The 27,866-nt window shown below is 41.1% G+C and overlaps 1 protein-coding gene across 4 annotated transcripts; it reads left to right on the top strand.

The window, feature by feature from the left end:
• The first annotated feature begins 682 nt into the window (after positions 1–682).
• On the top strand, positions 683–26,824 carry s1pr2 (sphingosine-1-phosphate receptor 2). Of its 4 annotated transcripts, none has more exons than XM_041235709.1 (3): positions 683–1,671; positions 25,045–26,225; positions 26,712–26,824. In XM_041235709.1, exons 2-3 carry the CDS (start codon positions 25,174–25,176, stop codon positions 26,737–26,739), a joined length of 1,080 nt encoding a protein of 359 aa, XP_041091643.1. In that variant the 5' UTR covers positions 683–1,671; positions 25,045–25,173; the 3' UTR covers positions 26,740–26,824. The 4 variants fall into 4 exon arrangements, with proteins under 4 accessions (XP_041091643.1, XP_041091640.1, XP_041091642.1 ...); XM_041235706.1 differs by adding an exon at positions 5,577–5,727 and having other exon boundaries at positions 684–1,671; positions 25,045–26,802; XM_041235708.1 differs by lacking the exon at positions 683–1,671 and adding an exon at positions 9,079–9,362 and having other exon boundaries at positions 25,045–26,802.
• Positions 26,825–27,866: the final 1,042 nt, after the last annotated feature.

Genomic DNA, 27,866 nt, shown 5'->3' with positions numbered 1-27,866 from the left:
GATTCGCTGTTGTAGTTGTTGGGGGCTTGGTGGCCCAGTGGTTAAAGAAAGGGGCTTGTTGTTACCAAAAGGCTCTAGGTTCAATCAGCCACTGACTCACTGTGTGTGACCCTGAATAAGTCACTTCACCCCCTTGTGAAGAGACGTAAAACTGAAGTCCTACTGCAAGTGACTCTGCAGCAGCAGCTGATGCATGCTCATCCCATAATGATATTGATAACATATCGCTGCAAGGAGGCATTACTTCCATAACATATTAAAGCAACAGCGTTTCATTTTGGGTTTTACTGCGTTCAAGTAATCCGTGTATATATGAGGATGATAGCAAGACAACTGCAGATGCAAGCACTATGCACAAAAAACCCAAAGGCTGAATGCAGGTAACAAGCAAGGCTTATTGACCAGGACAGTGCGTGGGATTGATGTGCTATTGACAGTATTATGAACCTTTAAAACATTTCCATGTACTGTATGCTGTAGCACACGGTGTTCTCCACTCCTATGAATATATATATTTTAATGCAGATTTGAGTCACTGTTTTTCAATGCCCCTGATGAAATGCACAGCAAAGTTCTCCTAAGTCACACTTGAAGCATTCCTGATTGCAACACCACGCTCTCAGAAACTAGAATGCATGTAAGTGCACCGAGACGGAAGTGTGGTCAAGTCTCTTCGGCTTACGGTTCCAAGAGTGCACCATTAAAAATGATGTCACCCGACCCTTGCATCTGCCACCTGGGAGAGACCTGTCTGATAAACCCTGCCGTTCAGCCTGCAGTACATATTGATCTGTACTCTAATCTAAGACCTAATGGCCTTGACAACAAGGGATACTGCAGCAGCACATGTCCAGCAAACAGTCCGCTTCTAACGCCCCCACACCCCCACACCCACCCCCTGAATACTGCGCCTCTCAAAAACTTTCTGTACGGAGCAGAGCAGGGTTAGGTGGTCGGGTTATTAAATATCTCACGTTCAACCTCCGCCGAGGGAGCTGCTGCTGGTACAAGGGAAAAGAGAAACATCTGGATTAGATTTTCTGCCAGAAGAAAAAAGAGCGACAAAGAAAGAAAGAAAGAAAGAAAGCAAGCAAGCCGTTTTCACTGGCTGTAGTAGTAACACAGATCGAAGGGGGAGCGGTTTACAATAAACCCAGGTTTTCCTGCGCCTGGTGGATAAATGCGTTAGTATTCCACAACTCAGAGAGGCGTGTTGCGTGTGTGAGAAGGGCTGCTTTGCTCAATGCGGGATTGTTTTGGGGGATTTTTAATAAACAGATTTCAACAGTTGGAAAAGCAGCGTATTGAATAGCTAGTGTTTTTTTTTTTTTTTTTTTCTTTTTTTTTTTTTTTTTTAAATATGAAATGACCCCGCAAGCTGCCACAACTGCGTAAACGAGAACGTTTTAACATTCAATTCAACGCTAATGCGCGGTTGGGACATTTTCATCGCTGTTGTTCTTTGACGTTGAAGTTTAAAGGAAATAAACAACGTGCCTGGACGATTACAAAAACAAAAACAAAAACAAAAAACACTTTTTAAAGCTGCGTTGAAATGTTACAAGCACTGAACAAGGAAACTGGAATTAGAAATCAAGCAAGACTTCTCGAAAGAGTAGAAAACTAAAACAAACTGTGAGAATCTTTGGATTACAAATTGCAATACATGGGGTAAGCATGTTTATTATTATTATTATTATTATTATTATTATTATTATTATTATTATTATTATTAAATACACCAATACAAAACACACTGTACTCAACGCTGAATTGTAATATATGTATGTATTTATAGTTTGTTTTTTTTTTCATTTTTTATTATTATTATTATTTATTATTACAATAACAGTTAGACCACAGTCTGTATGTTGCTGGCATCGTCGCACATCTGCTTTGTGAGAAACGCCACTGGATGGGTCTAATATAACATGACATGCAAATCGGCTATATTTTAATAAACTGAGCTGCTATAACATTTTGGGCAGGGTAATACAGTACGCTTCGTTTGTAGATTATTGTAAAATGCTATGCAGATTTGCAGAATGCAAAAGAAAAACTAAGTTCAAGTCGTATTAATACACAATAGCTCGTTCATTTTCAGCACCGGCATAGCTGTTTAAATTAGAGGACTCTCTTCAACATGTTTTAAAAGAGTTACAAAGGTGGCTTACAAACAGTTCTTAACAAAACAGTTCTTAAACCAGTCCTTAAAGTCCTCTTTTAATATTTGTGTAAGGACCTTAAGCCTTTCCGCACAACTCACTATATTTAAAATGTTCCAGAATGCATTAACAAAAAGGTGAAGCGTGCTATTGGTGTCTGTTTGTCTGGTTACTGGTGGAGCGGTTGTCACACAGAGCTGTATAAATGATGCACCTGCTATGCCATTCTACATATGTGTAACAAGAGGGTCCCTAAACATTCTAGAGCCCTGTGATCTAGAACTAAGTGACAGAACCCTCGTTTTATTGATTGTCTGTATAGAACCATTCTAGAACCATACTGAATGACAGAGGTACGTTTGATGCATTGAACTGGTGACTCAGAGGCTTGCTGGGGCTTGTGAAATCAGATCACTGAACAGGAACACTGCAACAACACATCCAGTGTGGAAAACACAAAGCAAACATCTTGCACGACAAGTAGGCGTGGGCTCACACCTTCCTCTTTAATAAAATAGCTGTATGTATCTATCCCAGCACTAGCATGAGACACAGGCAGGGCAAGGCACAATAATTATGCTGACAAGGCACCTGACCTTGAATCTCTGTTGTGGTGCTACAACGCTTGTATGTATATGTATGTATGTATGTATATATATATATATATATATATATATATATATATATATATATATATATATATATATATATTTTTATACTATGTTTCATGTGGTAGCAAAAAAAAAAAAAAAGTTGCAAGGCTAACCACCAGCTATAAATACCTTTAAGTAACTTTTACGCATGGAAAACGCATCGCCCACAAGAAACACTGCGCACGATTGGAAGGTTTATGTACAGGGCGCAGCAGCAGCAGCAGCGTGGTGACACAAACCAGTCTGCTAAAAAATAAAAAAAAATAAAAAATTACAAATTGAGTTCAGGTAATGCGATTGTAACAGAACAGTCCCATTCCTTTTACCTGTTCGGCAGGTGCTTTGTGTTTGTGTCTGAGTGCGTGGTACTAATAATGAGAGGGAAACGCAGCGCCGAAGAACTCCGGGATCAAACTGCTGCCCTAGACACTGCCAGCAGCCTAAGACAAGCAAAAGGCATGGGTGAGAATGTGGCGGTGAAGGGGGCGGTGCTCTTACAAGTGCAGCTTGACCCGACCCTACACCTAGAAGGAGGAGTGGGTAAAGCTAGTGTCCTGTTCGGTGCTCCAGGCCAGCCAGTTGCTGGTATGCACCAAGGGTGTGCAGAATTGTTAAATGTGCCTCAGTCGCTTTACATATTTCTATATTTTAAAACTGGAATATGCCTTGCCTTAAACTCTTGGAATATAGACAAAGAGAAGGAGATGTTATACCTTTTTATTGGACTAACGAAATATTAATTATTCACAAGCTTTCAAGACCTCAAAGGCCTGTTCTTCAGGTGAAAGTAGGTAAGAGAGGTTTGCATTCAAATGTAAAATTCAAATTTTGAATCTAAACATACTTTCACCTGAAGAAGAGACCTTTGGAGGCCTTTAAAGCTTGTGAATAATTATTATTTAGTTAGTCCAATAAAAGTGATCACATCTTCTCTTTGTCTATCATCTCTGGACAATACGACTAATATTTCACCTGTCAATGACTCTTGGAATAGGAATGATCACAGGAGCGAGTAAATGCTTTGTTCCTTCAAATGAGATATCTTTCCCCCAATTGAGAAGTAGGTAAGGTCAATTTAACCTTGACGGACACTGGCCTCGTAGAAAACAAACAGACCAATGCTACAGACAATTTAACTTGTGCAGCTTGAGAAGATAGCACAGCTGCATACAAAAGTCTAGTTGAATGGCTGCAGACTACAACTTCAAAAATGAATTTGATGACTTGGTTGCGTACAGGTGAAAGAGCAGACAAGATCTCCAGCTTTGCTTTTCTTACAGCGCACAGTTTCAGATGATGAAAGGCAGTGTGAACCTGTAGTGTTGTCATTAGACCGTAACACAGTTATACTGGCTATTACCGCATGTGTGGAGCTGTTGGTGTTGCACCTTCTTTATTTGTGTTTTTTTTTTAACAGTTCCTTTATTTTACTTCCCTTGAAAGTAACTCCACCAACAGAACCACTATAAAACCCACTTCAAACCAGAAATGGCGTAAAACAATATCGCCTACACCTCGACTAATGTTGATTGCGCTATAAGCACTGCCTTACATGCAAAACAGGCATTTTGCAAGTAATAACTGTATACAATTCAAAAGAAGTGTGAAAAGCCAGGCAGGAGTTTTGAACACTTTCCTGTCAACCTGCCACTTTTCAGACAGCACACAGAACAGGGGGAATCCCTCCCTGACAGTCTAACCAGCAGTCGTGTGGTGCCATGTCTGCCTGACATTGGAGGCTGGCAAGGTGTCACTGGTTCCTAACAAGAGAACCCGACGTGCCACTGTTCAGTGTGTTTGGCTCAGCGGCGAGACTCTTAATCTTCAGTTCCGCAATGAGATTTGATATCATTGAAAGGTTTCAGCGGTGTTAACAATCCCATTTTACAATCCGACCTGAGCCTCCCTGGGCCAGCTTTCCAACAGCACTTGGGTGAAAGACAATATCCTTTTGAACTGAGTTCCTTTGTGTATTTGCATCACCCAGAATTACAGAAAATTACAAACAGAAGCGATGTGTAATTCAACATGTTAACGTAAAATTATTCAGCAGGTTTCATTCAACTTTGAGACTAAATTAGTTAATCTACCGGGTGATGCTAAACTTCTCTCTCTCTCTCTCTCTCTCTCTCTCTCTCTCTCTCTCTCTCTCTCTCTCTCTCTCTCACCCCTTGCTCAATTTTTAGATTTTTAAAATAGTTTATGAAGCTTCACTGCCAGAACTGAGGCTCCAAATACAATACAATGCAATATTAATACAATACAATGCAATGCAATACAAATGTATTTTTATATAGCGCCCTCCATTCATGCCATGGCATCCCAGAGCGCTGTGCAAAGTTAAAAACAAAACAAGAGAGCTCACCTGTGCAATACACTCCAGCTACAACCAATCATATACAAGCACATTAAAAAAAAAAAAAACATGTTTTCATCAATTTAGACTTAAACTAATCTAATGTTTCATCTTGCCTAATGTCAACCAGAATCGAGTTACAAATAGAGTTCCATTCATTCAACTGGCCAATGTTTAAATAAATTATTTTTGGACAATTGGAGTTAAAGGAAGATCAGTTAAACTGAAATGTAAATTGCAAAATTGCAAATTTCGATTCCCCCTGGTGTGCATTTAAATAAAACAAATACAACTTTCTTTGAGCTGAGAAACGAGACAGTGTTCATCCACCGAGTATTGAAAGCTCATTTCAGTTTGAGAAACTGAATCTGAATTCTGTGCACGCTTTTTTTTCTACTGCAGCATCAAAAGCAGATCACGAATGCACATCGTTCTCAACCACAGAGCAGTCGTTATACCCTTTTTACTGCGAAAGACAGCGGTTTTCTAGAGAATGTGGTTTTCAAAGACACCGAGCATGGTCCCTTCAGACTGAAACAGAATTCGGCTGCAGGTAAATGTTTGTTGGTGAACCCAGTTTACCATGCTTCTCCATGTTTTTGAATCTGCTTTACCACGCAGCTCGGTACAATGCTTCCCTAGTGATTGCTTTACTATGCTTTCACTGTGCCTTTTTATGCTTGCATGCACTATGGTCATCTTTCACGGTATAATGGTTGCTGTGGGACCTTGTGCTTGCTGAAAAATGTTAGGTTTATAGGGATAAACGATTTAACTATGTTCACCTAGTTTTCGGTGCTAGTGTGCATGCAAAGGTGAATCGGTTGTCTTTCTTTTGCATGGACAGTTGTAAATAAAGGCTGGGGTTGTCATGTTCCAATATTGTTTCAGTTAAGCTGAACAAAAAATCAAATCTAAACGTAATGGGCTGTTGCACCACCCAAGTCGAGTTCAACTACTGAAATACCTACCCATGCACGGCACTGTAACTGCAATTTAGGGTTATGCCAAACCTGGTGTCTGCAGTCTGCATTATAATTAAGTTACCTACGGAAGCAGTTCAGCTTCACTGCTTATCATTATTATTATTCAGTCATTTAGCAGACGTTTCAGACTGTCAGAGACTTGGGGGCGACACAGGCACCACAGCTGCTGCTGCAGAGTCACTTACAGTAAGACCTCGGTTCTTACATCTCCTCCAAATGATATCACTGTGCTGCCACAGTAAGGTCATGCACTTTCAGTTCAGTGAAAATCACTTGACATAAACATCAATTCTCTAGCGGTGTGCTTTTCATCTTTAGTACCCCCGGAACAACCCTGGCATGGAAGCTGGTCTGTGGTAATCTTGAGTTTGCGGTGAAAAAAAGCATAGGAACTTATCAGTGTGATTTTTCTCTGCATACTGTGTGCAAGAATGCATGTAAAAGCAAAGGTAGACACAAAAAAAAAAAACAGTAGAGAAAGGAGTATCATTGCATTACTGAAAGGGTTTTTGAGGACATCCTTAGGGAGCATAGGTGATCCACTTTGATCCTCCATCTGGCTCTGTTTTGGGCTTCTCCAACTCTGGTTGAGCTCAGGACAGCAGATCAAGATGCGCAATGATAGACTCGGACCAGGTAAAAAGCCCCCTTTTCTGCATTGCTGTCTGACCTTGTGCCTGTAGACCCGGAACAGCAACCCTGCGGCAACGCGGGTCACAGAAAAACAAAGACAAGAACAAACTGAGCATATCTTATCTGATATGGGACGTCCCGCATCTGTTTTTCAATCGCTGCTCTTGCACTGAGTTGGCCTTCATGCAGATAGCATTCGCATTTCACAACCTACATACTTGCACTGTGTGTTAATAGGCATGGTAGTAAAATAACACAGATTACGGGTTTTCTTTAAGCCCTGGGTTTAGCAAAGAGGTTGGTAAGCTAAATGAAGTTCTTTGTTTGGACGACACTGCTCAGAAACAGTCGTGGCATATTCAGAGCAGGGATGGAAATAAGACTCCTATTGCATAGCAGTTTCGCCCATTCCAGGTTCCAATATGAGCTTGATTAGCCACAATGTGTATAGACAACTCAAGCTCTTATTAAAGTAAAACCAGGAATGGATCAAACTGTTATGTCTGAACTGGAGTCCCACTGGCCCACTGTCCACACCTGTACTATTGGCCAACCTTCATACAGTGTCAGTATGGTTTGGTGGGGGTGACTTCCTCTATACACATACTCATGCACACCTCTGTGTGTACGGCATGATTGTGCGGAGTGCTGTAGCCACTTACAGATACAGAAAGCAGGTCTTTCATTGAAAATGCTGTCCGGTAAACAAAGACAGTATAGTCAGTTACTAATACAGAAAAGCTAGTGTTTCATTGAAAATGCTGTCCAGTACCCTAATAGTAAACAGAATGAAAGTAGGCCAAATTAGGTTGGTACTCTAAAGGAATGAATTGGAAAGGAGGGGAGGGAGGGACGTTCAACCTTCAAAACTATCTATTAGCAGTCTGCCATGAAAACTGATACACTAATGCTTCTGTGGAGGGCAGAATTACGATGACCTGTCAGATAAAAACTCTTTCATATATATATATATATATATATTTTCGTTAAAGAAAAGAAAAAGTTTTTACTACTTTAGAGAAAATAAATGGCTCAAACAAAATATCTTCCTTGCTCCCCCCTCTCCATTCTCCCCTCACCCCCCTCTCCCTCACCCCCCTCTCCCTCCCTCTTCCCTTTCTCTCTCCCCTCTCTCCCTCTCTCTTCTCTCTCTCTCTCTCTCCCCTCTCCTCTCCCCTCTCCCCTCTCCCCTCTCCCTCTCACCTCTCCCCTTTATCCCCCATCTCCCCTCTCTCCCCTCCTCTCTCTCTCCTCTCCCCTCTCCCCTCTCCTCCCCTCTCTCCCCCCTCTCCTTCCTCTCCCCCATCTCCCCTCTCTCTCTTTCCTCTCCCCTCTCCCTCCTCCCTCTTCAATAATGTAGTACTGTACAAAACAAAAAGGTTGTGGCACCCTAGAGAGAAAATATAAATAATAGACACTGTGCTTTTTGGAACAGCATTAAGAGCCCTTTAAAAACCAGAACTCCATAAATTTGCAATGCGGGACTCTTGACGTGACCCTAGACCTCCCTTTCCATGTATTTTACAGCCTCAGAAAAAAAGTTTCAGAAAGGACTCATTCATGGCCAACAATGCAGTACAATTATCTCTCTATGGGGGGAACAGAGGGGGGGACGGGCTTGAGGGAGCTATTAACCGAGCTGGAGTGATGCATGAAGACTCTTTGTGAAGGAAAGGAGACAGGATGCCTTGTGTATGAAGGGAAAGGGAGGCACAAGACGCTCTTAGCAAGAAATAAGAACAGCCCAACAAAAAGAAAAAGGCTTTGTGTATGTACACACACACGCACACACACACACACACACACGCACGCACGCACACAGAGGAGTCTCTGTTCAGTTGATCTAATAAGTGGCACATCTAAATACCATCGCTGTTTAAATCATTAAACTGACGGCAAAGCCAGCATCTCCTGAGTGTCTTCTCTTCTGCGTCGTCGCCTATTTAAAACAGTGGAAGTACTGAGACGTGAGACTGTGCAAAACCTACTGAATTTACACTTTAGGTACACAATGAATTGTGAGCGTTTGAGAGCGACTCGAGCATCACAAGGAGGAAGCTGAGAATTCAGATTCAACCCGTCAGTTCATTTTCAACCCTGTTTCGTGCACCTCCTTCTAAACGTAAGCATCATTTGTGGGTCACATGTGTTCCTTGTGCTTTACAGGGTTAAGATTTAATCTTTTGGTGTAACTTAGTAAAGCTTGAAGAAAGCCTTCATTTTTTTTTTGCTTGGGTGCAAATGCTAATAAGAATAAGGAAAAAAAAATAAAAACTCATAAACAAAGTTTCAAAAAAAAATGATAAGCTTACATCTTACAGTACAGTAACAATAAAAAAAAAAAAAGAAGTTCCATTTTTTCACAATTAAATGTCAAGTGTTTGGTAACATGCTTGACAAATCCCATACGTTTCTTTACAGCATTATCCCTGGAAAATGCATGACTAAGAATCCAAGTACAAAACCAGTGTAAACGTGGTGACCTTCTGAATCAACAGATTATACCACATGCAGAACTTCCTGCTCAAAGCGTTTCCTCCAGTCTTAATAAAACATGTTTTTTTCAAAGGTAAGAAAAACCTGTGAATCTTTAAATGAGAGTGCTTAAGAGATGATATTACTTTGCTGCTTGGTTCTAGTTCTGTAAAGTGAACAGGGGGGACAACACGAGCCAACGCTTTGGAAAACAGGGCCCAGCGCCTCTTTAAAAGGGGTATTTTCTTTAATAAAAGTGGGGCTGTTTGTTTAAAAGGACGCATCGCAGCTGACTCAGCAGATTCTGCTTATAACAAACATATCAGCTATGCACTGACAGTTAATTACTCCATCGTGAGCGGCTGTGCGGCTATGTGCAGCTCTCTCTAGGAGATCAAGTTTCTAGTTTTATGTGTTTTAATGTATCTCCCTGTGGCAGAGCACAGCTCTGCCCTTTAGAAATTGGCAGGGATGGGGTTAAATTGCCCTACCTGCCTGGGATCATTGTGTTCAGGTGGCTGGGGTTGATTAGATGATTAGTTTAAGATCAATCAGCGCCCAGCCACCTGACATAAAAGGAGGCCTCTGCTTCTCATTTGGGAGGAGGGAGTTGAGGAAGCAGGTTGGTTGGTTGGTTGGTTGGTTGGTTGGTTGGTTGGTTGGTGGGTGGGTGGGTGAGTGAGTGGGTGGGTGTTTGTTTGTTTTGAATCCAGTGAAGTCTTTGCCCAGCCTGGAAACCTTATTTTGTTTGTAAGTTTTGTTTTTGCTTTATTTGTGTCTAAAGATCTTTGTTTTGCCCTTGTGCACTTAATTTTTTTATTATTTTTTTTTTATAATAAAAAAAATAATAATAAGGTTTCCAGGCTGGGCAATGTCTTCACTGGATTCAAAACTACCAACACCAACACCAACCTGCTTCCTCAACTCCCTCCTCCCAAATGAGAAGCAGAGGCCTCCTTTTATGTCAGGTGGCTGGGTGCTGATTGATCGTTAATTAAGCTAATCATCTAATCAACCCCAGCCACCTGAACACAATGAACCCAGCCAGGTAGGGGAATTTAACCCCATCCCTGCCAATTTCTAAAGAGCAGAGCTGTGCTCTGCCACACTCCTGTATCCTGATTGCAAACATCTCAAGAGAGGAAGGATCTTAGCCATCATTGTTATTTTTTTTTTTTAAGTGTTAACATTTCCTTGATACTCAAAGTTTTCTCAGTCTGTGTTGTATATTTATACAGAGCGACTATTGTTATTATTATTATTTTATTGCTCATTGAAGATGTAGCACTTTCCTTATAAACGTTTACTACAGTAACTCTGCAAGGTGGCAGTTTTCCTATGGTTTATCATTGCACGGGCTGCCATCTTTAACATGTTTTACTGCACCTCTCTAAGCTTTACAATGCTTACCTATACCTGTGCTTTCACTATACTCTATTACACTGTGCTGTGCTTTTACTATGGTAAACTTTTATCAGGGTTAGTTTAGCATGGCTTGTTTTTCAACATGCTTTACAATGCTTACCTGTGCCATGCGTGCATTGTGCTTTATTAGACTTTGCTCTGCAGTACAATGGGTTAGTTGTAGCACTGCACTTGTCTTTTGATTTTGTCATGTAGACTTCTGTCCACTGAGAGCTAAATTGTGTCCACCAGGAGTGTGCTGCAAACTTAACCAGCACCCATGTGTTAGACAGCTGGGGTTGCCTTGTTCTGGAGTGGTTTTGGAGTTCAAAGGGGGGGGGGGGGGGGGGTGATTGACATTCTGGTCAAATTCCTGCACAGGTCAAAACTAAAAAAGGATTGCTGTGCATTGCTGAACTGTGATACTTCCTCTACGTGGTTCGTGTGCATTGTGATATATATATATGACACAGCAAAGAACAATTAGACTTGATTGACGTCTATCAAATCTGTAAAAGGAACACAGTTAAGACTGGCGCGTCACAGAAACCAGGACACAGCTGGGAAATTAAGTGGAGACAGACTAAGGACGGAGAGTAGCGAGCACAGAGAAGGGTGCGCTTATGGAATGGGTTACCTAGCCGTGCTGTTGATGCTGAAACATCATGAAACGCATTTTGTGAGATGTATCGCATTGCTACACCCCTAGTCAAAAGGGGCTCCCTGATGCAGGCATTAGGCAACGTGGGTATTCCTTGTGAAATGTTAAAAGCAGCATGTATTAAATCTATCACAGTGAAAGCATGGTGAAGCAGGAAGCAGGATAGATACAACACGCAGGCAATGGTATAACATGAGCATTTGTTTTTACAGCAAAAGCAAAACTGTGAAAAATCCCAATGCGCTTTCACCGCGAAACTGTATGCAGTACATTATTGTGCTGAGCTATGATGAGGGCTGGATCAAACACCAGTTTGAACATATTAGGACGGCTTATGATTTTGTGTGAAAAACAAGAGAACAAACAGCTCTAAAAAAAAAAAATTACAAAAAAAAAAAAAAAAACGGGCAGCTATAAATCTGAGCTGCTCTTGCTAACTAATGAGTTCCAGCTGCTTTGCAAAGCTACAGACACACCCTGGAGAGTTGAGACACACAAAACAGACTTCTCTGCTTTATTTCCATATGGAAGTAAAATACATAGAGGTTTACACTTTGACCGAATTCCATTCTGATCAACAAGTTCAGAAAACTTGGGAAGGCTGGGATTCATTTAATGAATTAACCAGCAGCTGATTAGTAACTGTTTAGTTAATTAAAAACAGCTCCCCCCCCCCATCCCTCCCTCCCCACCCCCAAGGAAAATGAGATCAACTCCCTTTTAAACATTTATCATGTTCTGTCATGTTGCACGCACAGAATAAGAATTGGAAATGCATACTGAGCTGCAGAATTACTGTACCCTTGTAAACGTCTAGAAGGTTAGTGTCCACTTCTAGGGTTCTTGTTTATTTGTATTGCTTCATTGTGTTCCCCATGCCTTCTTCAGCACTCTACGTCAGTTAGATAAGTCGAACAGATTTATACCAGCCCAGCGTATCCCCATCAGTCACTGCTTGCACAGTTGTACCATGTTATGTCTCCGATCTATGCATCTGTTTTATAATGCACACATGTTTTTTCCTTTTTATGGCAGGGCAACTTTTTGAACTCCGTAGAGTTCCCACTAACTGTAAGAGATTAAGGAGATTCCAAATGGTTAATGAGAACAAAGTTGGGTCAGTCTTTTTTCAGAGCCATGGGGGTATGCACAGATAAAGGGATAGGGCTTTGTGCATTTTAGATGTGGGACCGTTTACAAGCAATGGAGGTATTGCAACATACCATTCTGGCATTCTCTTTCCAGCAGCCAATCTGTAGTCTACAATCTGTTTATATTTGCAGAGTGATTCAGTGGCATGCACTTCGGAGAAAACACACTGGGACTTTTAATGTTGCAAAAGCGCTCCTAGACCTTGACTAACAATCTGAGTGTGCTTATCAGGAGGAGCGCCCATTGAACTGCCTGTCCAATAAGGAAGGGGCAGTTGAGATGATTAAAGTTATTGCCGTAACTGGATTTTATTGCGTGCATTGTGTGCTTCTGCTTTGCTGAAATGATCTTTTGTCAAGGGATTATAGGAAATTGTAAGTGGATGTTTGCTTCCCGTTGACTCCAGCGAAGCAGAGCAGTGGGGTTATGCAGCTGTGCTGCGTTCGTCGCCTGGTTTGCAGCAAGGCAAGGCCTTGCAATGTTTGATCCATGTGCAGACTCTAATTGCACGGCGTCCTGAGCAAGCGCAGAAGAACGGCGTGTTCGTATTTCTCTGCAAGGCAGCCTGCTCACACAGAAAAAGGTAGATTGCATTCCAGTACGAACGACCACTTAAAGGGATATTTTACTACTTCTACTGTTAAATCAACAAGAAGAAGAATCAGGCAAGCGAGTGACAATGTGGGTTGCTAAGCTACTCAAAGCCGGGGCAGAGAGTCGGAGCGCAGACATCTCAAATGGTAACACAATCGCAATCTTTACATCAGATTTATCTTCATTTTTTCACACAACATGTTTAAACCGAGTCATTGGAAGGAATGCAGAATTTTCAACAGGAATACAATGATACTTAATTTATCAAAAAAAAAAACTAATGAAGAATTTATAGTGGAGATCATCTTTGAATATTATTCAGGATCCTTATTATCCTTATAAAAAGAAAGTTTCTTCTAAAACTATTAAAATCACTCAGTAGCACCGAGTAGATTTTTGAAGACATTGAAAAAAGACTTGTAGTCGATTCATTTGACATTGAATGCTGGTTTATTTCAGTGCTGGTTTATTTTATGAAGCAAAATCAGATCATTCTCTGGGGTGATGCACAACTTTTGGTCAGAGCTGCACTTTCACTAGACTATTACACTTTGCTGTGGCACACTTTTCTCAGGGTTGTGTGTGGCTGGCTCAGTGTCTCAGTTAATCAAAGAGAACTAGGTCTCCTGTAGTAGCAATACCACCCTGCATCTAGGGCAACCTCATGATGGTTTGTGATTGAGTGCATTTCGACATGCTACCCAAAAAATAGTGTCACTGCAAAACAGCACCAACTTTACCCATGGTGGCAGGAACCACGTGTCAGAGCAGGAGTGGCCAAACTTAACCCTTCCACTCCTGGTCTTTGTTCCAACCCTGTTTTAAATTGTTTAATTGAACCATCCAGACCCTGAAGCTTTAATTATACCATTTTACCTGCTAAACCTGGAGTGGAATAGCCCTCCAGGACCGGGCTTGGACACCCCTGAAGAAACGTAGACGGGACAGGGCCTGCAATGTGTTTTAATAAGCATTAGGAATCTTAACAGTTTGGAGTTTAAACGGTTGAACATTACCCGGATGGTAAAGGTTTTTGCCTTGACGATTTCATGTGATCAGAAATATGCAGGTTAAATGCAGGATGCTGGCTTTCTACAGCAGTAGCTATAAAGTTTGCTGATTTCATATTCAGTATTTATTCGTAGCCCAGTCCATATGCAGCACGTTAATATTGCAGTCATTTATTTTAAACTCATAAACACGTGTGCCAACAGCAGTTACAGAAATAAAACATTAGTATCATAATTCTGTAAGGCATTTACAGCTCTGCAACAGGAATCGAAACTCTTTTCAACTGGTCCGATTCTCGCCAAGGTCACGCTGTTGCAATTCACAGAGCACAAAGTACAGATTCCGATAGGATGATAACCTGTATCTTTTATTTATTTATTTATTTTTAACCAAAAAAAAACACAAAGGAATTACTGTATATATGCTTGGTATGGTTTAGATTATGATCAGAACTCTAGACAAAACACACGTCCTGTGCTCCCTGCTTAGACACTGCTGCGTGGAATTGCTGATGTGATGGGGGTCTTGGAAATGCATGCACATCTCTGTCGGGAAACGCTTAATATGGTTTCCAGAAAACACACACATAGATAGCCGTCATCATTTGGAAACGCGGGTGATCGGGTGGGTTTTGGGAAGTGCTTAAACATTTACAACCCCACCCCTCAGAATAAATACATGAATTAATAATTACAGCTCCCAACTACGGCGTTATTTAAGGGAGCGCTGTAATATTAATTTATGCTGTTTGAGCGACACAAAATCGTGTTTGAAATGAGGCAAGCTGCAGCTGCCTTGGCCCACAGCGACCTCACAGAACACAGTCACAAGTCCAGATAAAGCCCTGCTCTGACGAACTTGGCAGATGATTTCGTTAGCTCACACTGAAGAGACAGGCCTCGTCCTCCTTTAAAACAGCATGGAGGTGAAAGGCAACTGGAGCGCGCTGCCCAGTCAATACGAGCATGCACAGAAATTAATCCTAGACTCGCTGAAGGGCTTTAAAACCTGTAAAGTATGCAAACGTGCTTGTAGAGATAAAAGTGAAATCGGAAATAAAGAAAATAAACGTTCGCATAGAAAGCAGAACTAGAATGCGACAGACCACACAGGGTGACAAACCAGTACAAAACTATGGTTAGTGCATAGGGGAAAAGCGTAGGAAGACTGCAAATCTACTGTCCAAATGCATCGTGGTACTGAATTCTGGTGCCACTCTATTTATTTAGTTATTTAATTATTTTTAAATAGCAAATCATATTTATTTATTTTTTTTTTTTTTAACTTTGCACACATTGCCACCCGGTGGTATAATATATATGGTTCAAACTGTGATTCCTTTAAGAGAAGTTCTTTTAATGTGCTGTAATTGTATTTTTTAATTCAAAATACAAACTATTCAATTAAGGTTTGGAAAAGCATTTAAATAAATTCTTTATCAGGTTGTAACAACCACCCCCCTAAAATTAGCAAAGGAAAGTACAGCACCCTACTATACAAAGTTACATTTCTACACTCTGCAAGAAAGGTCATAATAATAATAATAATAATAATAAGAAGAAGAAGAAGAAGAAGAAGAAGAAGAAGAAGAAGAAACTTTAATACACCTGCCTTGCATTTGTATGACTAATAAAATAGTTTTGCAATGTAGCTAGGACGTTTTTCCTTTAACACAAAAAGTAATGCAAATTGAATTAAATAAATGTAATTAATAGGCGAACATGTATCCGTTTCACAAAGCCATACCTGCAAACCTACAAACTGTCATTGAAAAAAAAAAAAACTTTCTTGTCGGTCACCTTAGATAAACCTAGTCGTGCACCAGCCCGTGGCAAGCTTGTCAGATCCTGATCGTGCAGCTTGACTGGCAAGACCTGTTCCACCAACACAACTTCACAGAGGCTGCAGTGCTGAGCACGCACAAAATATTCAACCAAAACATGTCTCACTTCCTTTAACTGTGGGGAGGCGCAGCTGTGAGGTACACCAGACTAGAAAACAAATATAAAAGCACATCGCTGCTTTTTTTTTTTTTTTTGGTCTCCCAAAAGAGAAGCTGCTTACCTTCGTGTGTTTTTTGTTCGCGGTTGGAGATGCTGTGCGTATTACGCGTTGTGGGTGAATGTCGGCTCTACTGGACTGCAAGCGAGCTGGATTGTAAGGATTATGAGTTATCGAACGACCAGATTGTGTAGCAGCATTTACCGATTGCCAACGCAACCAAAAATAAATAAAAAAAAAAATGTAAGTTGTTTTTGTTTTTGTTATTGCTCAGATAGCTTTTACTTTGAGGTGTTTACCGCTGTGATCTAAAAGGACCGTGTTTCTGATGGAACTGCTTAACCCACGCACCCACGCTCTTAAAAACTACAGACATTTTTGCAGACAAAACCAAAGATAGAAGTTATTTGCTGGAGCTGCTGATTCAAATGTCCAGCTTCTTCGTCGTGATATTTGAATCACTCTCAAATGTATTTTAAGGAGGAACACGTTTGAACAGCCGCCCCATTCCTCGCGTGTGTCCCAAGCACTCCTTGGGGTGGGGTGGGTTGAGAATTAGTGCGTCTGCCGAGAGGACTGTTGTAACCATCCTATACTTCAATCATTGCAGCCGCGGTGACTCTGAATAATGCAGCTCTAGCTACAGCACTGAATTACACCGGTGCTCCTTTATAAAAGCTTACCGCAGTGTTTATACATGTTCCTCCCGCGGTTACACTAGCCATGTAGCATAGTTTACCCTAGTTTGACATGTTTATTAATATGCTTTACCATGCATGCACTGTGCTTTATCACAGTTTGCTGTGTTTTTACTATGGGAAACTTTTATAATGGTATTTTCACACAAGCTTGACTTCCATTACTAACTGTAATGGAAAGATATGAGCAAGATTATATATTAGCTCAAACAGCCAGCTGCCCAACGTTTCGATATGTTGTACATGTCTTTCTCAAGGGAGCCTGTGTTTGAATCAAAACATTGGAGGTATGTCTAGGTGTTTGACGGCATGACAGCTACTTGTTGTTGTCTATATTCAAATCCATTATTTATTCTTACATGATGTAATGGTGTTCTATATGTGACACCACTTTTACTTATATCTTTAAATCTATATTAATTCTAATTAACATTATTAGATAAACTTATATTTATATTATCATGCAACGCTGGCTCTGAGGATCAGCCTCGATACGGTCTCCTCAGTGCATCAGCATGCACAACTTTTGAATTAGTTTTGTTTATTTAATTATTTTTAACTTTTATATATTTATTGGATTTAATTGGTTCATTCGTTTCTGTTGAGTCCCGCTGGCATAATCGTATTCAGTCTATTTATCCATTTACTTTCTTTTATTCTTCTACGTGTCGCATTGTCTAATTTTAGCTGTTCTAATACTAAAAACTTGACATCATTCATGTCATGTCTTTGACTGGTGAAATGCTGTACTATTGGTTCATTCGTATTATTTCTAATGAATGAAAGGTGGTTCTGAATTCTTTTATATAAAGTTGTTCCAGTCTTTTCAACATATTTTATTTCATCATATTTTTCACAGGCTATTCCATAAACAACATTGCTATTTTTACAGTAGGTATTAGTTTTTAATGGATATGTGGTGTTCTTATGTTTATATATATATATACACACACAGTACCAGTCAAAAGTTTGAGTACACTTGCTGGAAACTAGTTTTTTTTTTTCATAATTGACAATGTTTTACGTTGTATACGTTTCTGTAAATACTTGAAAATGAAAACACGTGTTACAATATACAAAACAAAACATAAGGAGTATCAAAGCAATGTTCAAGAAAATTGAACATTGTCTCAAAATCTTGGATTCCTCAAAATAGCCACCCTTTGCCTTAATAACAGCTTCACAAACACGAGGCATTCGGTTAACAAGTTTCAGCAGGAAATCACCCGACATGTATTCCCAGCTCTTCTGCAGCAATTCCCAGAGATGTAGGGCATGCATGCGCAGCTTTGCTTTGCCTCTTCTGTCCAGTTCATCCCATACAAGTTCTATGGGATTGAGGTTTGGAGACTGGGCAGGCCAGGTCATTAGATTGAGTTGTCCTTCACGTTCCTTCTTCGCCAGATAGTTCTTGCACAACTTTGAGGTGTGTTTCGGGTCATTATCTTGCTGAAGAATGAAGGACTGCCCAACTAGCCGTAATCCTGATGGAATGGTATGCCTCTGAAGTATGCTATGATAGCCATGCTGGTTGAGCTTGCCATGGACTTGGTAAAGATCAACAACTCTGTCACCAGCAAAGCAACCCCAGACCATGACACTGCCTCCTCCATGCTTGACAGTGGGAACCACACATGCAGAGCTCATGCGCTCACCCTCTCTGCGTCTTACAAATACTCGGTGGTTGGACCCAAATATTTCAAATTTTGACTCATCGGTCCATAAGACCGACTTCCACTCCTCAAACGTCCAGTTTCTGTGTTTTTTGGCCCAGGCAAGTCTCTTCCTCTTATTCTGCACTCTTAACAATGGTTTCTTTGCAGCTATTCTTCCAGTTAGGCCAGCTTCACGCAATCTCCTCTGAACAGTTGATGTTGAATCATCTGTACTTCTAGCAGCATTCAGCTGTGCTTGTATTTCAGGGGCAGTTAATCACCGGTTTCACAGACTTGTGACTCGAATGAACTTGTTCTCTGATTCTGAGGTCACCCTTGGCCTGCTTGACCTTGTTCGGTCCTCATGAGTGCCAGTTTCTTCAAATCGTTTGATGGTTTTGGCCACAGCAGTTACAGACACTTGCAAATTTCTTGCGATTTGTCTTAAAGATTGACCTTCATTTCCTAAAGTAATTACAGACTGTCTTTTATCTTTGCTTAACTGAGCGTATTTTGCCATTTTCTGCTCCCTTACATTCAGGAATGACAAACTTGTGCCTATGCTACCTATATTTATAGTAATCGTGGACACTCATCTGTTAACAATAATTGGTGACAAAATGTTAATTAGGTAACATGCTAGTTAACTCAGGGAACATCTAACAAAGACACTTTTATACTTAGGCCAGTGTTCTAACACCATGTTATACACATTTCAGACTTTTAACTGACTTGGGCTTCAGACTGAAATCCCCTTGCTTTGGGTGACCATTTCATTGAAATTGACAAGATTTACATTTTCATTTAAAAATTTAATTTTTGAATACAATTCACTTATGATTATCAGCTTATATAAGTACACATATCATATAATGAAATATTAAGTATTTATAGACAAGTTTATACAGTTAAAAGCATAGATAATCATGAAAAACCTGGTTTCAAGCAGGTGAACTCAAACTTTTGACTGGTACTGTGTTTATATATATATATATATAAAACACTCATCATTTCATGTCCTCATCATTAAACGAGACCAGCTGTTGTAGCCAAAAGTATCAGTGTTTATGGTCTTACCAGCCCTCCAAAAAACTACAGAAGCAAAACCACAGTCAGCTTTGTAAACAGCTTCATGTGGCTGTTCAGAACTTCACTATCTGAAATAAAGCACGATGCTTGCACAACCCAGCTGTGGACAAACGTTTAGCATCACCTGGAATTTTCGGATTGAAACAATATTGAAAGAAAAAAAAACACTGTAACAAGGACTGTGCAGTTCGACTGTGTGTTTGTGTGTGTGTGTGTGTGTGTGTGTGTGTCAGTTTCTACTCTAGGCCAGACAGCCCTTTTCTATGAAGAGAAGCGTTTCTGTAACACACTTCTCCTTTGCGGTTTGGGTTGCTGAGTCGCTGTGCTTTGGGTTGATGGTAACAGAGACATCTATCACACTTCAAGGCTACTCTATGCTACCATGTTTCTTGGCATCCTGAGTGAAACTAAAGCCGAGGGAACACATTGACACTTTGTGGCTTGGAACTTGGTTTCAGCAGACTAGACTTCAGGCCACTGCACAGCACAGCAGGCAGGACTTGGGGTTTGATACAGCAAAATTGCCTCAAACTAGGAGAGAGCGAGCGAGCACTCCAGCTGTAATGGCAAGCTGTTCTTTATATCAATCAGATTTTAGGAAGGGCTTTACCATATTGTTCAATAGACTAACAAATGCAATCGTGCGGCAGTTAAAGTTTCTGTTTTCAATTGGGAACAAGCGTCTCTAAAAACACAGTTGACATTCAAAAGTGATTTTCTTCCCCTGTTGAATCCGCTGCTTTTGAATGACTTGTTCAGCACAGCAGTAGGAGTTTGCAAGGGGATGTACTTCTGAGCCCCAGACATTTCATGGGTGTTTGGCGGCTTTATGCCGTGGCACACAGGTGGGGGGAAAACCCTGCTATAGTCTGGTGACGTTTTCATTTTCACCTCAGCACAACTTTCCTGGAAGTAAGATCTTAAATCCTTAGATGAAAGTGCCTTCTTACCCCCACGATAATCACATTTATAGACGCAATTAGCCCACCTCTTACTAAATATAAAACTACCCACACACACATATATAAAAAACTACCTACACACACACACTGATATAAACATGTCAGGGTAACGTTGTTCTGCAGGCGTTGTTCGATTTTGTGAAGCAAAAATTAGTTAATTCACTGTGTAACAATTTTTTTTTTCTTTTTTTTTTGTTCCTGGGTAGTAAGTGTTATTTCCTAATTGCTTATGCCTCAAAAGTATAGAAAATGGCTATTATTCCCCACAAACTTTGCTTGAAGTGAGTAGTTTTTCGAGATTTACGATTATACTGTATTTACGCTAATATGCTAAATCGCAGCGGGAAGCTTTTAGAAGAGCCCTGGTTCATGCCATAGTGAATGTGGAGATCTCACACTGGGATGCCACGTTACCAATGGGTCACTGACATTGCCCATCAAAGCTGAGCCAGTGAGCTACTATCACACTTCATTGGCACTGAAGATCATTTGCAGTTGTGGTAGTTGCTTTCGTCAAAAGCTCTGCTTAGCTACCCTCCCCCTGAGCTCAAATCACTAACAGCTTAGTCATATACAGCAGAGCTAGATCTTCCTCTCTGCTTATTTTATAAAGCCTGTGTGAGTTCACTGCCCTGTATAGTCAAGCATCAGAACTCCAAAGTAACAGCCTCTGGTTGTCGAGCAAGTCAAAAGATTTAAAAGATTTGCACAACCAAAGTTAAATTATTATCATTATTATTATCTATCCCTCCTGCTATGCACTGCACTTGCCTGACCTAAGCCCCACGTTCTCAGCTAATGCATTAATGCACTAATATGTCATTATAGATATGTCTTGCAATCCTAACGCAGCCCATTTCATATTGAATTCTACCAGTATTGTTACACTGTAAACTGCACTGTATGTAAATATGAATCTTGTATTGCAACCCTGTACTGCCCTGTAACACCTGTAAGTCGGCTTGGATAAAGGCATCTGAGAAATAAATAAGTACATTAAATAATAATAATAATAATAATAATAATAATAATAATAATAGAGGGAATCTTGTGGGACATTTTAAGCTCAGTTTGCAATTAACTGACATCAATGAGCAGCAAATGTTTTGCAAAACAAAGCTAAATTGAATCTAGACACGTTGTGCGCCACATTGTGCTTATCCTTGAACGGCATTATAATTGCACTGCGTTGTATTTTCTTCAGTGCATCTTTCTTCAACCCAGCCTCAGTTGTTGACACAGTAAGCTGTTTCACTGCCTGCTGTTGTTTCCGGACAAGCTGCGTGGTTTTCTCTAACCAAAAGTCCCTTTAAAACCTCGGATATATTTGAGACCGCCTTTACTATTGCTTATTTCAGATGGCTCTACAGTATCACATCAATATTAGTGTCTGCTATGTATTAGTAAACCAGACCCTGCACAACATCAAAATACAGAAGCTGAAGACGAGGGAGGTTTTACTTCTTTAAAACGGTAGCGGCAGCTCTAAGCATTTTAAAACGAAAAACACGGTAAACTAGGATAAAAACGAGGACACATTCTAATTTTTTACACTCTTCGGAATGCAGTTTTACAGCATTTGATTTTCACTCCACTTGACAGTTTTGACATTCAGAAGTGAGCCACTAAGACAATGAATTCCTCCAACACGATGCAATGCAGTTTTAGTTAAACAGAACCAGTGTGTCGAGTTTGTAGTGCCGCGGAATTCAATTCAGTGAAGGCAGGGGCTGAATACCATGCTTCTGGCGCCAGTGGAAACAGTTTCAATGTATGCATTGCAGAGACTGGCAAGGCTGCACATTTCTGTCACTGTCAACACTGTCTCAGCGCAGGCGTGGCGAGTCTCTGCATATTCGCAAGTTCAGTTTCTAAAGCGGTGGGTTCAGGCTTCGATCAAATCGCGGAAACGACAGCCATGTTTCAGGTGCTTCCAATGGTCAATCGAATAGCTAGCGTCTTATTTGTCTTTGGATAAACAATATGTCCCGTGATCGACAAAGAAGAGATTTATATCTTACCTCAATCCATTACATCCCCGCTTTGTGTCAGTGTTCCTCACTTCCTCCTTCACCAGCTTTTGGCTTCGTCTAACGGGGGATGGCTGCTATCCTGCCCCCCTGCCCCTGGCTTCCCTACAGTCAGCCTCTCCACTTATCTGCAAGCTCATTTATGGGCAGGGGTACCTGGAAAGGCGAGGACAAATAATGCAGTGTGAAATATGTATCATGCAATAGTGTTGTCTAAGCCCTAATAAATAATCTATGGCATGAGTTGCCTGAGAAAGTGACTGGGGGGGAGGGGTCAAACAAGACAGAAGAGCATTTCAGTTTACCTTGGTATAGCCTACGATATAGACTGTTCATTTTGACAGCTTTTGAAATTGTGTAGACAAACATATAGCGCATGTCAACTACAGGTCTGATCGACAGTGCCTTGGCCAAAGGGTTTGCATCACCCTATAGAATTAACTAATGCTGCTTCATAAAGTATAATAACATATTTGAATGACATATTGAATGACATATTGAACTGCTTCATAAAGTATAATAACATATTGAATGACACACAGCTTTGTAGTTTTCCAGATACTTAACGTAAAATTGAAAAATATGACATTTCGAAAAGCTAGCATGAAGTATTACTGTGCTGCTATTATGGTTTCCAGTAGACTTTTTGTGTATGCAATATCATTTAGTAGTTTCTTTTGATTACATGACATTAAATAAAATACAGAAATTATGTTCATGTCGTTTTTAAATTATGTCACAAACTTAAAGTTCAAGGTGATGCGAAACTTTTGGACACGGCTGTATGTTGGGATGAGACGGCAGTAAATCATATTTAGGTTTAAAATTCAAAACTGTAGCTCGTGGCAGTGATGCTACAGGATATGAAACCAAGAGATTTTTCAGAAATAAGAAGTAGCTGAAAATACACTCAACTGGGTAAGAAAACATGCATATAAACGAGTGAGTGGCTGAAACCACATGTGAACAAGCGAGAGAGGCACAGACAGGCATGCAGACACACTGGGCGGCTGTTTGTTTTTTCGTTTTTTTTGTTTTTTTTTATCTCTTTGTATGCTGTTGTCATCTGGGCATGCCCTGGAACCAGAAAACATATGTTAGTTTATCACTTTATCCCCAGGTGTAGAATACCTAAGGTGTAACGACACCAGCTCCTGCCTTCGTGCTTTCATTCTTTATAGCCTTGTTGAAATGCGGACCTTCATGCATGCTTATGCCTGCCTGTCTCCAAGCTCCCTGTAAACCCTGCATTTGGTAGGCTGATAAACACAAGATCAAGATCAAGGCAAGGTCGTGCATTTTCTCTTTAGTCACTGCTTGTATAACTGTACCACGTTAGGCTTCCAATCTGTGCATCTATTTTATAACGCATAAGTGTTTCATCAAAGTTTTGGCAGGGCAACTTCTCAAACGCCATAGAATTGACACAAATGGGTTCTTCCAAAAATGTAAATAAGTAGCAATACTCTTGCCAAAAAAGAACTTCACATACATGACATGCACAATGTCCTGTTCCACGAATTGAATGACAAACGTGTACTGTAACGATATATTTATATATTTTAGTCTCTTTACACCCCAAACAGCCAAACTCCAAAAAGCTAGAGCTCTTAACAACAGTGTCGTTGCTCCTGCTCATCAGATCAGTCGCTCTGCTGCTGGTGAGATCTGCCTATTCAGCAACATTTTTTCTTTATATATATATATATATATATATATATATATATATATATATATATATATATATATATATATATATATATATATATAAAATAGTGGCAGGAGATTAGGATTTGTACAATCCCTGTTCTGTTTGCAATAAGGAGAAAACCTCTTTGTCAGTTTTAACTCCCAGCGCTTAAAGTTTTCACAAGAAACAGTTTAACCTTACCATGTGTGTTATGCATCTATAGCTGACCTTTCTCGTACTCTTAATGCTGGCCCGCTTCCCAGACATGCTAAGTGAGTGTATCAGACTCCTTTATTAAACTCCCACAGCTTCTCCTGTGAACACAGACTGTACAACAGCTTTTGATTTTTCAACAGCGACCTGAAAAAGTTCCATAACCTTCCACTACCTTAACCCTGGGATTCCCATTTCTGTGTCCCATACTGTCTGATACAATGCTTAACCACCCCTCTATATTCTTATTCTTTTAAATCCAGCCTCACAAGCCACAGTGATTCATATGCCATACAGTACGTGTTGCCGGACATGGAAACAAATTGCATTCCATATGAGAAACAGAATTTAGTTCCATCAGTAAAAGTGGCTTTTCAAATTTCAATAAACGCTCAGGGATTATAGGGTTAAAGTAACTGCAGCTGTAAAATTCCCTTCGTAAATCTGGCACGCACTTCCGTTACAGGTTTGATACGTGCAGTTTCACAATGTTGCACACGTGTGTTATAAACACTTGGGAAATTTCTCAGTTTGCGCGACTTGCCTTCCAGGAAATGTGTCACACTTGCCGACTAACTCGTTAGACTCATAGTCATCTTTGTGTTTCCCTTCACAGGTGATCCTCGAGTGCTTTCCTGCCTCCTTGGGTTAACGACACTGACATGACCTCTGCCTGCATGTCAGGAGCAACCCCAGGACAAGAATGACTCCCTGCCAAGCCTTCTAGTACTGCAAAGCTGCCACCATGAGGAGCCTATATGGGCAGTATTACAACTCAGCCTTCATTGAGGAGCATTACAGATATACAAAGAATGTCTCCAAGGTTGGCGTCATGAACAGCACCAAAGACGGCCTCCCCACCGTGTCCATCTTTTTCATACTGGTGTGCTGCGTCATCATTTTGGAAAACCTGCTGGTCCTGATTGCGGTCTTTCAGAACAAGAAGTTCCATTCTGCCATGTACTTCTTCATTGGCAACTTGGCCTTTTCGGACCTCCTGGCAGGATCGGCCTACATCGCAAACATCTTGTGGTCCGGACGCAGAACCTTTGAACTCGTCCCTGTTCAGTGGTTTATCCGGGAAGGTACGGCTTTTATAGCCTTGGCAGCGTCTGTTTTCAGTCTGCTGGCCATTGCCATTGAGCGCTACATCGCCATCACCAAGGTCAAGGTCTACGGAAGCAACAAGAGCTGTCGAATGTTCTTCCTGATTGGCGCTTGTTGGATGACTTCCATAGTTCTTGGCGGCTTACCAATAATGGGGTGGAACTGCATGAATGCCCTCCCGCTGTGTTCCGCTGTCCTGCCTCTATACTCCAAGAGGTACATCTTGTTTGTGGTCACCATCTTCTCCATCATCCTTTTGTCGATTGTGATCCTCTACGTGCGCATCTACCTGATTGTCAAGTCCAGCCGGCGGGAGGCCACCGCGTCACCGGCTTACGCCTTGCTGAAGACGGTCACCATCGTTCTCGGGGTCTTCATTGTCTGCTGGCTGCCCAGTTTCATCATGCTCATCCTGGACGTCTCCTGCCCAACCCAGGCTTGCCCGATACTCTACAAGGCGCATTATACCTTCGGGTTTGCGACCCTCAACTCTCTCCTCAACCCAATCATTTACACGCTGAGGAGCAAGGACATGCGCAAGGAGTTCTTGAGGGTCCTCTGCTGCTGGTGGATCCTGAAAAGTGGGCGCTCCAAGGACCGCTGCATGATTCCTCTTAAGAGCTCCAGCTCTTTAGAACACTGCACCCACAAACACGAACACCACACCCCCATCATGCAGGACTGTACTACGTGCGTATAAGCTTCAGTGTTACTGAATCCCAAGTTTTTATTGGGGGATGGGGGTTACAAATATGGGATGATCAAATACCAAAGACTGTCAGGTTATAAGAGTTGTGCCTGTCGAACAAACAGCCCACTAAGATCAAGTTTTACGGAGACACTTTTAACCCAAGAGGTGTAATTCAGGAAAGAATCAGTCCAGTTGTGCTCCGCTGAGCTGCTCAGAGATATTACGAATGCATTCACCAAGGGGTACATCAGATTAGGTCCTGACAGATTTAGCACTTGACCAGAGGTTCATTTCCATCAATCTGAATCCCACACAGGGATGAGTTTTGATACCACTGTATCCGTCATAGTGAGGTTCTGTTGTCATTTTGAGTCTTGTGTGGGATGATTCATCAATTACAAGCTCCTGTGCAGTTATGTTCAGTGCACTATACTGTACAATTTTTTTGTTTTAAGAAATTGTGAACAAATTCAATCTTGTTATAGGTGGAAGACTGAGAGGACAGGAGAGTGAATCCTCAATCCTGGACTGGAGGGAGCACCCTTTCTTTTAGGGGTGAGGGAGGGAGCAGTTCAGTCTCCATACCTCAAGCCTGCCCTGGACTGGAGGGAGGAGCCTTTCTCTTAGGGGGTGAGGGAGCAGTTCAGTCTGTGCCTCAAGCCTGCTCTAGACTGGAGGGAGATATCTTTCTCTTAGGGGGTGAGGGAGCAGTTCAGTCTGTGCCTCAAGCCTGCTCTGGACTGGAGGGAGAAATCTTTCTCTTAGGGGGTGAGGGAGCAGTTCAGTCTGTGCCTCAAGCCTGCCCTGGACTGGAGGGAGGAATCTTTCTCTTAGGGGGTGAGGGAGCAGTTCAGTCTGTGCCTCAAGCCTGCCCTGGACTGGAGGGAGGAATCTTTCTCTTAGGGGTTGAGGGAGCAGTTCAGTCTCTGTGCCTCAAGCCTGCCCTGTGCTGGAGGAGCCTTGAATTTTAGTCCCCATGCTCAAGCAATCGTTTGTATCCAAGAAAGTTGTCTAATCCACTAAAACTCATTTCACTTGGGCCCCTGTATGTGTACAGAATATGGAATTGACTTTAAAACCACCACTAACCAAGGCAAGATCCTACAGCCTGGAGTGGAAAGGCTTCAAACAGCCACGTCAACTCATTACTGTAGGTGGGAGGAGATTGCATTCAGCACAAACAGGCTATAAATATATCTGAACTTTGCTTATATTATGATGCTTAAAAATAAACAAAAAAATGTAGGATATTTTAAAAAGGCATAAAACAGATCCTATTATATATAAAATACAAACATATTATCTTAATGTAACATACATACTGCAAACCCTGATTTTAAACAGTAATTTATTATTTTAAAACAATAATTTGGCTAAACCTTTTTCCGATTTGCAGGGTAAGACCCTGCTTAATCACTCGCTCATTCAATGGGGCATCTCCTTGTGACCTCTTACAGTCAAGTGCAAAAGAAAATACACCTTCGGTCAGTTTTCAGTCTAAATATCCATCCCTGCATGCTGCACGGTGATCGTGAATCTAGTGAAAATACCATTATAACACAGTGTGGTACAAGTGTATGAATACCCATGGATTATACCACTATTGAGTGCCACTGACCACGGCAGCATCGCTATGCATC

Source organism: Polyodon spathula, chromosome 38, assembly GCF_017654505.1.
Source record: "Polyodon spathula isolate WHYD16114869_AA chromosome 38, ASM1765450v1, whole genome shotgun sequence".
Lineage (NCBI taxonomy): Eukaryota > Metazoa > Chordata > Actinopteri > Acipenseriformes > Polyodontidae > Polyodon > Polyodon spathula.
The sequence above is the reverse complement of the archived record's forward strand: the minus strand, read 5'-3'. Positions and strand labels throughout refer to the sequence as shown.

Bases quoted from the DNA above. Each gene is read 5' to 3' on its own strand.
- s1pr2 (XM_041235709.1), top strand. From the start codon at position 25,174: ATGAGGAGCCTATATGGGCAGTATTACAACTCAGCCTTCATTGAGGAG. The intron at 26,226-26,711 runs GTGCGTATAAGC...ATCTTGTTATAG, and splicing joins ATCATGCAGGACTGTACTAC to GTGGAAGACTGAGAGGACAG.